The following is a 17,281-nucleotide window of genomic DNA, read 5'->3' as shown; positions in this document are numbered from 1 at the left end:
CCAATATCAAAACCTCATCCCAACTGGAAAGTATGGTGGAGGGAGTATCATGGTTTGGAGCTGCTTTGCTGCCTCAGGACCTGGACAGCATAGACGGGAAAATGAACTCCCATGTTTATCAAGATATCTTACTGGAGAATGTAAGGCTATCTGTCCGCCAATTGAAGCTCAACAGAAGTTGGGGTGATGCAACATGACAACGACCCAAATCACAGAAGTAAATCAACAACAAAATGGCTTCAACAGAAGAAAATACGCCTTCTGGGGTGGCCCAGTCAGAGTCCTGACCTCAACCGGACAGAGATGCTGTTGCATGACCTCGAGAGCGGTTCACACCAGACATCCCAAGAATATTGCTGAACTTAAATAGTTTTGTAAAGAGGAATGGTCCAAAAGTCTTCCTGACCATTGTGCAGGTCTGATCTGCAACTACATGAAACGTTTCGTTGAGGTTATTGCTGACAAAGGAGGGTCAACCAGTTATTAAATCCAAGGGTTCATATACTTGTTCCACCCTGCACAGTGAATGTTTACATGGTGTGTTGCATAAAGACGTGAAAAGTATAATTGTTTGTGTGTTATTAGTTTAAGCAGACTGTGTTTGTCTATTGTTGTGACTTAGATGAAGATCAGATCAAATTTCATGACCAATTTATGGAAGTCCAGGTAATTCCAAAGGGTTTTTCTTGCCATTGTATTTAGTTTAGTTGTATTCTAAAACATAGGAAATGCTCAACACAGCATTGTGTTCATATTGAGACACAAATCGAGACAATCCCTATAGTTTTGATTTTGACGAAATAGACTAGTACAGGAGAGAAAATTCTTAGCCAATGTTTTATTTTTAATCCTGGAGTATCAAAACAATTATTGACTTTTGTTTCTAATTTATATATTATTTTAGTTGCATCAGAGTAAATACTTTATTCCAATACCTTTCGTTTAAAATTAATTACGCACATCTTTCCTCAAGCAATACGATTGATAGAGGACATGTAAGAAGACGATTGTTATTTTAAGTTTGTTTTAAATTAACAGTGAATTGTTCAAGCACATCAATTTCTCAATTTGTATTAATGGAAATAAGGCTATCATCGGACAATCTCGCCAGTTTTCTACAGATATATGGAGAGCACTCATGGGACACTGTTGTACAAGTTATTTTCATTATTTTATATATATTTTAAATGATGTTCCATATAGCCAACATCCCTAAGACTTAGGCCTAAAAATCGCAAATCGGAGTTACGACACCAAGAACGAAAAAACGAATACACATGTCAGCGAGTGATGAGCCTGTGAGTAAAAGTAGCCTAAACGGTGATGCAACATCTCGCAATAACAATCTCGACCCTGCTAATTACAACATCATTCACCATTGTGAAACTATCTTACAGCATCTCTCATCTTGTGACATATAGTTGGTATTATATTTGGTATTTAAAAAGGCTACTAACGAAATGCTATCAAAGGAAAATACACTTTTAATTATCTGAATGCACCACAAATATTGCCCATTATTCGTGAAATAATACAACATTATTCTAGGTTATTGCACTGAAAAAAAATGAAATGGTGAGTGGTGTTTTTAGTAATACGTTTAGATGGAAATTGCACATTCACGCGTGATTGGCGATTATTTAAAAACGGATGATGAAATAAATGTTCTTTCCAAAGACAGATAGGACTATTTGGATAATAGCAAACTCACATCAATTATTTAAATCAATTTCGCAGTATTGGTAGACATTAGAAAGATACAATACTTAAAGAGAAACATACGTTTTTAATTTAAATAGATCATTAAATATGGTCATTTCCCTGCATCCCAAGAAAGATTGGTGTTGAGGGTGCTCGTGTGGCTGCTTGGAAGAAAATAATTAGGGAACTCCATGCATAAACTCCCCAAGCAATCCGATGGTCCATTCTTTCCGGAGTAAATGTGTCCGGCAGGAGATGCCTTGGATGAGGGGTACTCCTCCTGGCACCATGCATTGAACGTCACCGGGTGGGGTACCTGGTGATGCGAGTAAAAATAACTCGCTTGTCCGGATAGCAAGTTAAAGGAACAAGGGTTAGGGAGAGACAACGTGCATGGCAACGATGAAGAGGCGAATGTTGTGGCTGCGCTCATTTGTTGATGGCGACAGTACTGCGCACCTCCACCCATGCCAACATAAGACGACTCTTGGTTTGTTTGGAAGAGTTGGTCTGCCCTAGCATTTATGGCACTGACGGTGGTGTGGTGTGACCGTTGAGAAAGGATCGAGGTGGCATAGTTGGACTGATGGGGCCCTACATATGACCCTGTGCCCGGGTATGAGTGCGCAGGATGTTGAAGGTTTAGAAACGATGGCACCGGCCAATAAAATGACCCAGTGAACGCCAGCCCGGCAGCAGTGGTGGTCAAACGGGAATCCCGTTTAATTGCCAGCTTTGCACGGGTGCCCGCCGTGGAACGGCACCGGAGTTTACCAGTTGTGCCAGCTATGAACATGTTCTCACTTGAAGGGTCAAGCATCCAGTAGTTGCCTTTGCCTGGGTCATCATAATGGCGAGGTATTTTGACAAAGCACTTGTTCAGACTCAGGTTATGTCGGATGGAATTCTGCCATCCTTGTCTATTTTCTCGATAGTAAGGGAAATGACCTATGATGAACTCATAAATGCCGTTGAGGGTAAGCCTTCGCTCCGGGCTCTGGCTAATAGCCATCATTATCAGAGCGTTATAGCTGAAAGGAGGTTTCTCCGGTTTGGCTTTTCCCTCTACCCCTCCACATGTCTTCACCTCTCCAACTCTCTCCGTATCTTCTCCGTCTTCCCTTTGGCCATTTCTGGAGACTCGTTTGTCCTCTTGGACGGCGTATTCTTTATTATCACAGTTTTTGTCTCTATTTAAATCATATTTTCCATCTTGAGCACTAACTTCTTTAGGCCTAGCAGATAGCCCCGAAGAAATGTGTTTTCTGGAAAGGGGCTTGGAGCATCGGGAAATGATCCCATCCAGTGCGGCGCCGTCGTCACTCTTGTCCTCCATATTCAACATCACCCAGTTCCCACGGTGTCTGGCAGTCTGAAGAGAAGGAACGTCTAAATCCACGAAATTAGACGCACAACGTATTAGGGTGCGAAAGACAAAATGCGCCCTTCGTGCGCTGCCAACTTCACTGACTGATCGATGAACTCACAGGTTCAATTATAACACTTCAGAGGAGCGTGACACTCAAACCTCTCACCTGAGTCTCGCCCTTTGGTACTGCCTCTCTCTACTCCTTTCCATTTGTTTACACAATAACCTAGCAAACAGCCAATCAAAGACGAATTAGGTGAAGGTGTGTAAGTAATTCAGGAGGAGGTAAACTCTTAAGGTAAGTAAACAAACAGAGAATTTAAAAGAGACATAGGTGCGGGGCAGCTTGTGACGCCTAGACGTCTGCCTGCAGGGCATGCGGCTTCCTGCACAACAGTTGACAAGTAAGAATTGTTGTAACGTCAAGGCGTCCAACATGAAGCTGCATTTATGTTTCATATTTTCCTCTCTTTTCTCCCCCTTAATCCTACACCATGCAATACAAGCGTACACTTGTTTGGAATGTTGTGCCTTTAAACATCTCTTACAATGTTGAAACATTTACAGGTAGGCCTACAAGCTTTTCTCCCTTTGACAAATTATGTTTTTTTTTGTGTGTGTGATTTGCGAAGCTATTTCAATTAAATTCCAAAAGCTTAAACTCATCCAGCAAGTCAGGACAATATAATATTTTGGCCACCCAAAACTGAAGTCCCATCTAGTTTTCTGTCAATAGTTAGTATTTGTTCAGCAGCATATTTTTTGGTATTTACTCTATTAGTTCTTATTTCCTATAAAACGTTATAGCAGCACACTCATAGAAAAATGAATATAATGGTATGTGGACAATTTTATGTGAATAAACGTTATTATTTATTTTTCAGAATCTGTTTGCACATCAATTGCCACATCAATTTTCAGGACCGAGTTTAGGTAACCCTGCTAGTATCGGCCATGGCTACGATGTTCTGGGTAATCTCTTCCACCAGCCAATTCTCTCTGTCTTTCGAACCAGTAGCAATTGAGTCTGTGGATGATGTTATGTTCAGGGAAATTTGAGATGTTTTAGTGCAGCATGTAGTCTCTCCCCAGGACATTCGGTGTCCCTCAAGTCTCTGTGCCCAAGTAGGATAAATACAGGGTGAAAATGTCCCTGGGAAACCCCACACTGCAGGAGCTGTTTAACAGATGACTTGGCTGCTGGACTGGGGCTCTCATCTGAAACAGAGAAGCATAACCCATTGGTACCAATGCCTTACACACCGTAAGGACCGGGAGATGGAAAGTCCAATATTATGTTTTTTACTGTTGAAGTTGCCCATGAAGGCAATGGCCAAAGAGTTGTGGTTGTTGCCCTTGGTATGTGTGCCCATAACACCCCAGCCACGGCCCTCATACACTGTGCAATCTCCCCTAATAAGAAAGCTGCAAATGCCAGAAAACAGTTATTATGCATATAGTATTATCCTAAGACAATGAATGATGGAAAATACCTGGAAAGGAAAGGTCACTCACTTGTATCCAATGTCATCAAAGTTCCTATCCTGCATATGCATTCTCTGTATGTGGATGAGCTGGTCCATACATTCTTGGATGCCCCCGCAATGCAGTGCTGTGTGGTGTATGACAACTCTTTGAGCAGGATACTTGAGGGTCTCCTGGCATTCAGGGGCTGCTGCTCCCCACTGTCCCCGAGTAACCACCTCTACTGAAATGCATACACATGGGTAACTAACCACAGTAAATCTGTACCATATCCAAACTGTAGACCAAACAATTAACTTTATTCATAACAAAGTATCATCAGAAAACATGACCTTTCGACAGAACTCATATAGGTACTTCCTTACCAGTGACTCTTACGTCCATGTATTATACTATCAAGAATTACTTTTCATTTCGTCGCTAGAGGTCATTGAAAAGAGGCAGTTTCCTTGACGTTCCTCAGAATAAGTGACTTGTTAACAACATATTGTTAAAGGGTATGTGGACTGTGTTTCTCCAGCGGGTTATTACATGTTATGCGTACTTTCCTTTCATGTGCATGCCAATCATATTACTCGTGCTTTCCCCAATGACACTATTACACTCAGTGGGTCTAAAACGCTTTGAAAAATACACATTTGGAAATACACTGCAGTGGCCAAACAGATATGCCTAGATACAAAAAGGGAAGTTGAAGCTACACCAATAAAGAGTAACATTTCATATGCCCAACTATAAAAGATAATACACTTTTTACCTTCTATATTTCAGCTCTTTTTTTGGATGCAAGTATTGCAACAGAGATCAGGTCACATGATTGCGTAACAATGGAAATTTAGGAAACATTTCAAATACACAACAGTGGCATGCAGTCTTAAAGAAGTCTTTCAATCAAGTTTTTGAAAGAAAACAGAAGCATTTCACAACAAACTTTGTCTTATTTAATTTCAAATACATGTAAAAAGTACTAGAGCTAATACATTAACACAATTATGTCCCAACAGGTGTTCCTCCACAACATGGTAAGAAATGGCATTTAAATGGTCCATACAAATCTTAGCAGTTCCTGTACGTACACTCCAACAAGATGATGAAGATCTAACACACAAAGTTAGTATTCCTGTAAAAGTTTCTGATTTGGCAGAGTATTTTAGGCCCACACAACCACCAGTCTTTCTGTTTTCAGCAACAGTGAACCCCAGTGGACTAGGGTGGACTGGTGGACTGTTGGGCAACAGCAGAGACTGTGGATGCATACATCAGACCTCCTCTTCATCCTCCTCACTCTGTCCAGCGGTGTCCACAGTGAGGGGCTGTGCAGACATAATACACCCTCATGACATCCTGCATATAAACTAAAGCACTAACTTTCATATACACCACATACCAATGTCTCCATATAGCTCAGTGGACTCTATAATACTCTAGTATTTCTAGATTTACCAACTATTTGGGGACAGTGGGTGTTCTATGATTAGCAAAGTACCTCAGCCTTCATACTGTGTGACTGGAAAAACACTGCCACCTTGTGGCCGCACTTGAAAATAGAGGGAAGAGATCAATATTTTAGATTTATCTGGAAGGGAGATACCTAGTCAATTGTACAACTGAAGGCATTCACATGAAATGTATCTTCCACATATAACCCAACCCCTCTGAATCAGAGAGGTGCGGGGGCTGCCATAATCGACATCCACGTCTTCTGCGCCCGGGGAACAGTGGGTTAACTGCCTTGCTCAGGGGCAGAATGACAGATTTCTTCTACCTTGTCAGCTGACATTATTTTGAAATGATAGAGATAGTTTGTGAATATAAATAGTGTGGAGAAATTGCCTGGTTTCAGAGAGCTAGAGGAGGGAGATGGAGAATGAGGGTTTGTTTGAGCGTGGTTGTGTTGGCCACCCTCACTTTGGGCAAGGGTGATCCTCTGTCTGAGGTAGCGTTGGATCCTGGAACACATCTGCAATGATCTGCTCAGCTCACTGAGGAGAGAAGAGACAGAGAGGTGAGACAGAGAAGAGACAGAGAGGTGAGACTGAGAGAAGAGACATAGAGAAGAGACAGAGAAGAGACAGAGAAGAGACAGACCTGCCAACCCTGTCCAAGTTTTAAGAGTACCCTCAGCGCTCCTGCGTGTGCTGTTTGTGAGTCTGATTGCAAAATTTCTTTCTTGACAGCGTTCCATTTACACATATGGTGAAAGTCACAATCAATACCTAATTAGAAAGAACGCACAAAGGGCCTTTATTCTTGGAGTTTTATTTTTTATTAAACAAATAATAACAAGTTGTTTGTTAAAAACCTCTTGAGGATAGGGAGACGCTAGCGTCTCAACTGGCCAATTGCCAGGGGAAATGCAGAGCGCCAGATTCAAATAAAATGTTATAAAATTCAAACTTTCATTAAATCACACATGTAAGATACTCAATTAAAGCTACACTCGTTGTGAATCCAGCCAACGTGTCAGATTTTAAAAATGCTTTTCGGTGAAAGCATAAGAAGCTATTATCTGATAGCATGCACCCATCTTCACCAGTAGTAAACAAAAGAGCTAGCGTAGCAGGCGCTACACAAAACACTGAAATAATGCACTACCTTTGACGAGTTTCTTTTGTTGGTACTCCAATATGTCCCATAAACATCACAATTGGTCCTTTTGTACGATTAATTCCGTCCATATATATCAAAAATTCCATTTATAAAGCCTGTTTGATCCATAAAAAACAGCTTAAGAAAAACCCAACGTCACTACAAAATATTTCAAAAGTTGCCTATAAACTTTGCCAAAATATTTCAAACTACTTTTGTAATACAACGTTAGGTATTTTTAAACGTTAATAATCGATCAAATTGTAGACGGGGCAATCTGTATTCAAGAGCGTCTGCTAAATGACTTAAATGTAAATGTAAATACATGAACGAAAAGAAACCAACTCTGCACATCACATCTTGTGCAACTCACAAAAGGGTCCCCCGTTCCGAGTTGGCCTACTTCCTGTTAAGACAAAGAAATAACCTCAGCCATATTCCAAACACTGGCGACATCGGGTGGAAGATGTAGGAACTAGGAAAGTAGGAAAGTATATTTCTATTAAATTTCCAATGGCAAAGATAATATAGGGAAGAGAGATGGGAAAAAATAAATAAAAAATAATTCTGAACAGTTAGTCCTCTGGGTTTTGCCTGCTACATAAGTTTTGTTATACTCACATACATGATTCAAACAGTTTTAGAAACTTCAGAGTGTGTTCTATCCAAATCTATGAATAATATGCATATTTTATATTCTTGGCATGCGTAGCAGGAAGTTGAAATTGGGCACGCTATTTACCCAAAAGTGAAAATTCTGCCCCCTAGCTTTTTAAGGTAGAACATGTACAAACGTCTTATCCGCGATAAAAAAAATACACTCTGATATAAGAACAAGGGCATCAGTATCAAATAAACATGTTATCCATAATAAAAACGAAAAATCTATGATAGGAAACAGTGGGTAGAGGAACGCTTGTCACCTCTCAAACAGGGCCAATCACTAGGGCCAGCTCACAAGTTTTGGCTTTTTAGACACGGTTCCTAATCAACACTAAAAGCAAACTCATTTTGAAAACATAAAAACAAAATCAAATTATAGCATCGACACAGACCGCAAACTGGCTACACAAAGCATAAGTAGGCTACTGCAAAGGGAATCTGAACGCTGTTCGCTAGAAGAGTCAGGTGTTTCAGACTATGTAAAGGTGCCCATTATATTTCTTTGCAGCGCGTACGTAATTTCAGATTTTCGAAATTGATAAAATCTCAAATCTAGTGCAAAGGCATTTTAGAAGCATTGCCTCTATAGCTAATACCGGACACTCATTAATTCTTCATCGCGCAGTCTTCTAAACTCCCGACTCCATTTAATGCCAAGATGTTTATATTTATTATTATACCTTTGTAATGATTTTCGTGACGTGGATCATGATTACAGTTCCAGTCTATCAGGTTGCGTGATCCTCGTAATGTTACGTGAAAAGTGCAACTAAAGGGACGCAGAATTAAATGTATATCACACTCGCACAAATGCGACCAGTTATTTTTCATATTAGCATTTAATTTATTTCATTAGCAAATCTATTGAACTGCTGGCACTTTAGAGCCCACTGAATGTCCATCTTATGTTCGCTAACGTTAGCTTAAAACAATTACTGTTTACCGTTCCACAACACAAGGAGTCGAAAAGGGATTTGTCCATGTGTTAACGTACAGCTGACATTCGGCAAACTCAGCATCACAACAAACAGGAGGGGCAGACACGAGGTAGCTACGTCGAATGATGATGTATTAATTTCCATGTCCTTTGACGCAAACTCCGTACATGTCTGTGTGTTGCAGCTCGAGAATCGGGACGTTAGATTTACTCAGTGGATTTATTTTTTATTAAATGTTTTTTTTTAAATAAAAAAACAGGCCCTATTAATTTATGCGTACTTTTAACTCGGATCTCGTACCTGCATACATGGACAGAGAATTGCGTATTTGGTACGCAAAATGAGTGCATGTTGGCAGCCCTGCAGATATGAAACAGATGTGAGACAGAGAGAAGAAACAGATATGAGACAGAGAGAAGATACAGATACGAGACAGAGAGAGGAGACAGAGAGTGTGAGAGAGAGATGAGCAGTGCTTAATTTGAGCAGGATCCTGCACCTCTCAGATTTGACTTTATTTGTTCCGGCACCTATTTTGTTCCGGCACCTACGTAGCCTAGTCGTCTCCCTACTGAATTTAAATCGTGGGAAAGCCAAACATTTTTGAAATAATCAAAGGCAAACTAGTTTGACATTTTTCAAGTCCAAAAAAATAGAGAAAGAAGGTGAATCGAACCCAGAACGAGCCAGAGAACTGTCAGTGCAGGACGAGAGGAGTGAGGGGCAAACTGTTCCTGATGGCGATGCTAATCCCGCCAGTTCAGCATCACCATCGACACCTCCACTACCTAGTAGGCCTATCAGCGAGTCAGACTCAGGGGGAGAGATGATACAGAAATGAGAAAGAGAGATGAGACAGAGAAAAGACAGATGGCCTAATTGCCCATGACAGAGGTTTATTTGAGTGTCTGAGCATAAGTGGTGGGAAATAGGGATCATCTACTCAACCAAGTGGGTGATCTTTTTTAAATGGATTTTTATTTCACCTTTATTTAACCAGGTAGGCCAGTTGAGAACAAGTTCTCCTTTACAACTGCGACCTGGCCAAGATAAAGCAAAGCAGCGTGACAACAACACAGAGTTACACATGTATAGTCAATAACACAATAGAAAATCTGTATACAGTGTGTGCAAATGAAGTAAGGAGGTAAGGCAATAAATAGGTCGTAGTGGCGAAGTAATTACAATTTAGCAGTTAACACTGGAGTGATAGATGTGCAGATGAGGATGTGCAAGTATAAATACTGATATAAATACTGGTGTGCAAAAGAGCAGAGAAAAAAACAAAAATATGGAGATGAGGTATTTTTATTTCACCTTTATTTAACCAGGTAGACAAGTTGAGAACAAGTTCTCATTTACAATTGCGACCTGGCCAAGATAAAGCAAAGCAGTTCGACACATACAACGACACAGAGTTACACATGGAGTCAAACAAACATACAGTCAATAATACAGTATAAACAAGTCTATATACGATGTGAGCAAATGAGGTGAGATAAGGGAGGTAAAGACAAAAAAGGCTAAGGTGGCAAAGTAAATACAATATAGCAAGTAAAACACTGGAATGGTAGATTTGCAGTGGAAGAATGTGCAAAGTAGAAATAAAAATAATGGGGTGCAAAGGAGCAAAATAAATAAAATAAATACAGTAGGGAAAGAGGTAGTTGTTTGGGCTAAATGATAGGTGGGCTATGTACAGGTGCAGTAATCTGTAAGCTGCTCTGACAGTTGGTGCTTAAAGCTAGTGAGGGAGATAAGTGTTTCCAGTTTCAGAGATTTTTGTAGTTCGTTCCAGTCATTGGCAGCAGAGAACTGGAAGGAGAGGCGGCCAACGAAATAATTGGTTTTGGGGGTGACCAGAGAGATATACTTGCTGGAGCGTGTGCTACAGGTGGGTGATGCTATGGTGACCAGCGAGCTGAGATAAGGGGGGACTTTACCTAGCAGGGTCTTGTAGATGACATGGAGCCAGTGGGTTTGGCGATGAGTATGAAGCGAGGGCCAGCCAACGAGAGCGTACAGGTCGCAATGGTGGGTAGTATATGGGGCTTTGGTGACAAAACAGATTGCACTGTGATAGACTGCATCCAATTTGTTGAGTAGGGTATTGGAGGCTATTTTGTAAATGACATCGCCGAAGTCGAGGATTGGTAGGATGGTCAGTTTTACAAGGGTATGTTTGGCAGCATGAGTGAAGGATGCTTTGTTGCGAAATAGGAAGCCAATTCTAGATTTAACTTTGGATTGGAGATGTTTGATGTGGGTCTGGAAGGAGAGTTTACAGTCTAACCAGACACCTAGGTATTTGTAGTTGTCCATGTATTCTAAGTCAGAGCCGTCCAGAGTAGTGATGTTGGACAGGCGGGCAGGTGTAGGCAGCAATCGGTTGAAGAGCCTGCATTTAGTTTGACTATTATTTAAGAGCAGTTGGAGGCCACGGAAGGAGAGTTGTATGGCATTGAAGCTTGCCTGGAGGGTTGTTAACAGTGTCCAAAGAAGAGCCAGAAGTATACAGAATGGTGTTGTCTGCGTAGAGGTGGATCAAAGTATCACCCGCAACAAGAGCGACATCATTGATCTATACAGAGAAAAGAGTCGTCCCGAGAATTTAACCCTGTGGCACCCCCATAGAGACTGCCAGAGGTCCGGACAACAGGCCCTCCGATTTGACACACTGAAACTCTATCTGAGAAGTAGTTAGTGAACCAGGCGAGGCAGTCATTAGAGAAACCAAGGCTGTTGAGTCTGCCGATAAGAATACGGTGATTGACAGAGTCGAAAGCCTTGACCAGGTCCATGAAGACGGCTGCACAGTACTGTTTTTTATCGATGGTAGTTATGATATCGTTTAGGACCTTGAGCGTGTCTGAGGTGCACCCGTGACCAGCTCGGAAACCGGATTGCATAGCGGAGAAGGTACGGTGGGATTTAAAGTGGTCGATGATCTGTTTGTTCACTTGGCTTTTGATGACTTTAGAAAGGCAGGGCAGGATGGATATAGGTCTATAACAGTTTGGGTCTAGAGTGCCCTTTGAAGAGGGGGATGACCGCAGCTGCTTTCCAATCTTTAGGAATCTCAGACGATACGAAAGAGAGGTTGAACAGACTAGTAATAGGGGTTGCGACAATGGTGGTGGATAATTTTAATTTACCTTTATTTATTTAACTAGGCAAGTCAGTTAAGAACAAATTCTTATTTTCAATGACGGCCTAGGAACAGTGGGTTAACTGCCTGTTCAGGGGCAGAACGACAGATTTGTACCTTGTCAGCTCGGGATTTGAACTTGCAACCTTCCGGTTACTAGTCCAACGCTCTAACCACTAGGCTACCCTAGGATGAGAGTGTCCAGATTGTCTAGCCCAGCTGATTTGTAGGGATCCAAATTCTGTAGCTCTTTCAGGACATCAGCTGTCTGGATTTGGGTGAAGGAGAAGCGGGGGATCTATGCATCTATGTCTTATTGACATGGATGCAGCTGTTGTCTGCTTCTTGTTGATGGTCACAGTTCCTGCACTGTCGAGATACACACAACAGTCAGAAATGTCTACTACATTCATGCATTTACTTGTTTAAACAATTTAATGCCCAAACACTTCCAAACCAATAAGGTAGTGCATGAAACTAGCTAGCTAATCCATTTGGAGGGGGTATGAAAGAACATCAGTCATCACACTTACTGCATAGAGCAGGATGCGATTCTCCTTGTCTTCTTTGGGATACAACATGTTGTTGTTGTAACAGAATGGAACAATTTTTGTTATAATATTATAACTAGGTAGACTATCCTGGTCCTGTCAGAGAAGAAGACTGCAACAAAACATAATAGCTACTAGCTAGTCTTTAGCTAGCAGGATAATGTTATCTAGCTACTACTAACTTAGTTATACATCTTCTAACTTCTTTAGAGCTTCTTGCCGTTCTTGACAAAATCGGATCCCAACAAATCCTCTATAGCCATTTGAATTGGTTTACAAATAAAATCTACTAAATAATATCAGAACTCAGTTTTAGGCTATCAAGCTAGCTATCTAGCATCAGCGTCTCATCAGCAACACATAAATGGTTTTACGGTTCACGGGATTTCAGAAACGTTCTAAATAAAAGTTCCCCACTTATTAGTAGAAAAGTGTCAATAACCTGTATTTGTTAATGATATATGAAAAATAATTGTCTAACCATTAACAATTATTCATATTTGTTCATATTTAAGTGGCATTTGCATTAAATTGTGGTCAAATAAATTCCCCCAATGTGAATCACTGCATATGGAATACATAATGGCTTATAGAGTAAAAACTATTCTGGGTGTCGCAGTAAAAGTATTGTAGGGAATACTCAGTAGGCTCTGTCTATAGAATGTATATATGGTGTCATTTCATGGGGCTCTGAATAATATGGAGTGTTGCTGGCCTTATACTACACCCATTCCATTGGCCACAGTGCAAATGATTGTATATGGAATACATATTGGCTTAAAGGGCAAACACTATTGCAGTAAAAGTAATGTAGGCAATACTCAATAGGGTCTATATATATACTCAATAGGTAAAGTATATATGGTGTCATTTCATGGTGCTCTGAATAATTACTCCACCCTATAAACCAATATGTATTCCAAATACAGGGATTTACATTGAGGCCAATGTAATGAGTTGAGTAAAAGGCCAGCAACATTCAGTATTATTCAGAGCCCCATGAAATGACAACAAATAGGTTCGACAGACCCTATTGAGTACTCCCCAACCCACTTTTATATCGGAACAAATCATATTTTTTCTCTATAAGCCAATATGTAATGCATATAAAGTGATTTGTACTTTGGCTTATGTTATAGGTGGAGTAAAAGGTCAGCAACACTCCATATTATCCAGAGCCCCGTGAAATGACACCATATATACATTCTACAGACCCTACTGAGTACTCCCCAACCCACTTTACATCAACATAAATAATTGTTTTTCCTGTACAGTGCTATATTGGTACCATTTAGAGTCCAGGCACTCCATTTTAAGCTGTTTGACCACAGTAAAAGTCCAGCAACACTTTCTATGAACTAGCTTTTGTTCAAACTCCTCTGATCTGCACTCCTGAGACTCTAGTAACTAGACTGGACTCTGGTTTTATGGTCACACATCGATCGTTTTTGCTGTACAGTGCAATGTTTTGTGCAATCCAACAAAAAAACAATAAGACTTTCATTTGAAATTGCATCCTTGAACAATATATATTAATAATGTAGTTATAATAACATAAGTTTAACATTATGCACTATGCAAAGCTGCAAAAATATAGATTTTGTATCATACACATAGCGTTTTACCCCACACTTTTATTTTAAAGGCAAACTCCAAAAACTGGAAGTGTGGATAGATAACAGCAAGTGTTGATGCTAATCTATCTCCGTTTTTGATTTTTTATTCATTTAATATTTTAGAAAAAAATGATCGAAGTATATATTCTTGGGGGGTTCTTTTTTACATTTTATTTGTATTAACAACAAATCAATAAGTACATGGGGGACTTATAAATAAATTCTTATTTATAATGATAGCTTACCCCGGCCAAACCCTAACGACGCTGGGCCAAACCCTAACAACGCTGGGCCAAACCCTAACAACGCTGGGCCAAACCCTAAACACTAAGACACGGTCAAGAAGCATTATGACCAATGACCATGATCAAATAAGCCAGATAGGCCTATCACGTACAGGCCCCCTTATATCAGTCATCAGTCAAAAAGAGGGTGTCTTGTCCTGCTCCTGAAATCTGTTCCTGTATTCATCACAGTCATCAGCAACAGAGCATTGGGGTAGGTACATGTCTGACATAAATGTTTGCGCAATTACAATGATAATTTAATGTGGTAAATAAATAAAAAATATATACAGTGACTTCAGAAAGTATTCAGACCCTTTGACTCTCTCCACATTTTTTAAAACGTTACAGCCGAATCCTAAAATTGATTAAATGTATTTTTTTCAGCAGTCTACAGACAATACCCCAGTAATGACCAAGCGAAAACAGTTTTTTAGAAATATTTGCAAATGTATTACAAATAAATAAACACAACTACCTTATTTACATAAGTATTCAGACCCTTTGCTATGAGACTCGAAATTGAGGTCATGTGTATCTTGTTTCCATTGATCATCCTTGAGATGTTTCTATACCTTGATTGGAGTCCACCTGTGGTATATTCAATTGATTGAATATGATTTAGAAAGGCACACACTTGTCTATATAAGGTCCCACAGTTGACAGTGCATGTCAGAGTAAAAACCAAGACATAAGGTCAAATTAATTGTCCGTAGAGCTCAGAGACAGGATTGTGTTGAAGTACAGATCTGGGGAAGGGTACCAAATAATTTCTACAGCATTGAAGGTCCACAAGAACACAGTGGTCTCCACATCATTCTTAAATGGATGAAGTTTGGAACCACCAAGACTCTTCCTAGAGCTGGCCACCCGGCCAAACAGAGCAATCGGGGGAGAATGGCTTTGGTCAGGTCGGTGACCAAGAACCAGGTGGTCACTTTGACAGAGCTCTAGAGTTCATCTGTGGAGATAGGAGAACCTTCCAGAAGGACAACCATCTCTGCAGCACTCCACCAATCAGGTTTTTATGATAGAGTGGCCAGACGGAAGCCACTCCTCAGTAAAAAGGCACATGACAGCCCAATTGGAGTTTGCCAAAAGTGAGCTAAAGACTCTCAGACCATAAAAAACAAGATTCTTTGGTCTGATGTAACCAAGATTGAACGCTTTGGCCTGAATGCCAAGAGTCACGTCTGGTGGAAACCTGGCACCATCCCTACGGTGAAGCATGGTGGTGGCAGCATCATGCTGTTGGGAGGTTTTTCAAATAGTCGACTCAGTGATTTGAACTAGCGCCCTTTCAGTTACTGGCCCAATGCTCTTAACTGCTAGGCTACCTGGAATCATTTCATTTCCTTCACCGACACTATTTGAAGAGTACATGGAGTTTGGATTGCAGCCTATAGCCAAATTTCGTCTGTCAAATAGGTAGGCCTACCTCTTATTTCTTAAATAGGAAGAAAATTGCTCCAATATAAATCCCTCTTGTTGTTAGTAAAGTCAAACTATAATGAAGACAGTTTAAATGAATTATTCCTACTCTAATATGCCTACTTTCAGCACCATGATTGTTTCAATTTCTTGTGCCGCGGCTGCCTGCTTCAAGTTTCAGCACCATGATTGTTTCAATTTCTTGTGCCGCAGCTGCCTGCTTCAAGTTTCAGCACCAAGTTACTTGAATATGTCTTTCTGTGAGGTCAATACCTCTGATAAAAAAAGAATGGGCAAAAAACATATTGTTTTTCTTAAAATCAATTATAGTGGTAGCAAGCTATCAAAGTTAACATTGGGTCCTCCTTTTCATATTCATGCTGTCCTTCTCAAGCTGAACAGAACATATTGTCTAATCCGCAAGCACGATATCGCATTTGTTGGACTAGGCCTAAATTGACAATTATTTATCACACCATCCCAGCAGTGCAAAAGACTCAGGAAGGAAGTTAATTTCCTTAGAAATATAACTTCCTCTTCTCTGGGCATGCACTTTGTATAGCCTAGAGCCTATAGACTATGGATCATTTGGATCATTTGATTGAGACCACACTAAATAACCTATAGGCGCACTTGATAATTGACAGATTAGGATAGAAAACACTCTAAAGTTTCCAAAACTGTAAAAATATTGTCTGTGAGTATAACAGAACAGATATTGCAGGCGAAAGCCTGAGAAAAATCCAATCCGGAAGTGCCTCATGTTTTGAAAGCGCTGCGTTCCAATGCGTCCCTATTGAGCAGTGAATGGACTATCAACCAGATTACTTTTTCTCCGTATTCCCTAAGGTGTCTACAGCATTGTGACGTAGTTTTACGCATTTATGTTGAAGAATACCCGTAAGCGGCTACATTGCGCAACTGGTCACCTGATGACTCCCAGAGTGATTCTCGAGTAAAATACAGAGGCAGCCATTATTCCAATCGGTCCTACTGAAATACCAATTGTCCCGGTGGATATATTATCGAATAGATATTTGAAAAACACCTTGAGGATTGATTATAAACAACGTTTGCCATGTTTCTGTCGATATTATGGAGCTAATTTTGAATATTTTTTCTGAGTTTTCGTGACTGCAATTTCCGGGCGATTTGTCAGCCAAACGTGAAGAACAAACTGAGCTATTTCGCCTACAAAAATACTATTTTTGGAAAAAAGGAACATTGGCTATCTAACTGGGAGTCTCATGAGTGAAAACATCCGAAGCTCATCAAAGGTAAACGATTTAATTTGATTGCTTCCTCTGATTTCCGTGACCAAGTTACCTGCTGCTAGCTGGACAAAATGCTATGCTAGACTATCGATAAACTTACACAAATGCTTGTCTAGCTTTGGCTGTAAAGCATATTTTGAAAATCTGAGATGACAGGGTGATTAACAAAAGGCTAAGCTGTGTCTCAATATATTTCACTTGTGATTTTCATGAATAGGAATATTTTCTAGGA

General features: G+C 40.3%; 2 protein-coding genes across 2 annotated transcripts; both read right to left on the bottom strand.

Moving 5' to 3' along the window:
- Positions 1–3,211, bottom strand: LOC123994212 (forkhead box protein G1-like). The gene has a single exon (XM_046296748.1). The coding sequence runs from the start codon at positions 3,044–3,046 to the stop codon at positions 1,814–1,816; it is 1,233 nt and encodes a 410-aa protein (XP_046152704.1). The 5' UTR covers positions 3,047–3,211; the 3' UTR covers positions 1–1,813.
- A 1,622-nt stretch (positions 3,212–4,833) lies between these two features.
- Positions 4,834–16,751, bottom strand: LOC123992271 (DNA-directed RNA polymerase II subunit RPB9-like). The gene is made up of 8 exons (XM_046293440.1): positions 16,705–16,751; positions 12,667–12,697; positions 12,427–12,489; positions 12,205–12,262; positions 9,180–9,205; positions 6,467–6,528; positions 6,042–6,096; positions 4,834–5,899 (listed from the first exon to the last, which is right to left on the bottom strand). The coding sequence occupies exons 1-8, from the start codon at positions 16,749–16,751 to the stop codon at positions 5,837–5,839; spliced, it is 405 nt and encodes a 134-aa protein (XP_046149396.1). The 3' UTR covers positions 4,834–5,836.
- Positions 16,752–17,281: the final 530 nt, after the last annotated feature.

Source organism: Oncorhynchus gorbuscha, linkage group LG13, assembly GCF_021184085.1.
Source record: "Oncorhynchus gorbuscha isolate QuinsamMale2020 ecotype Even-year linkage group LG13, OgorEven_v1.0, whole genome shotgun sequence".
Taxonomy (NCBI): domain Eukaryota; kingdom Metazoa; phylum Chordata; class Actinopteri; order Salmoniformes; family Salmonidae; genus Oncorhynchus; species Oncorhynchus gorbuscha.
The sequence above is the reverse complement of the archived record's forward strand: the minus strand, read 5'-3'. Positions and strand labels throughout refer to the sequence as shown.

What these genes read in the sequence shown, in the direction of transcription:
- LOC123994212 (XM_046296748.1), bottom strand. Translation starts at nt 3,046, where the DNA reads ATGTTGAATATGGAGGACAAGAGTGACGACGGCGCCGCACTGGATGGG.
- LOC123992271 (XM_046293440.1), bottom strand. Translation starts at nt 16,751, where the DNA reads ATGGCTGCCTCTGTATTTTACTCGAGAATCACTCTGGGAGTCATCAG. An exon ending in ATCACTCTGGGAGTCATCAG is followed by an intron (nt 12,698 to 16,704) that starts GTGACCAGTTGC and finishes AAATGGCTATAG; the next exon opens with AGGATTTGTTGGGATCCGAT. An exon ending in CTGCATCCATGTCAATAAGA is followed by an intron (nt 9,206 to 12,204) that starts CATAGATGCATA and finishes TGCTCATCTCTC; the next exon opens with TCTCACACTCTCTGTCTCCT.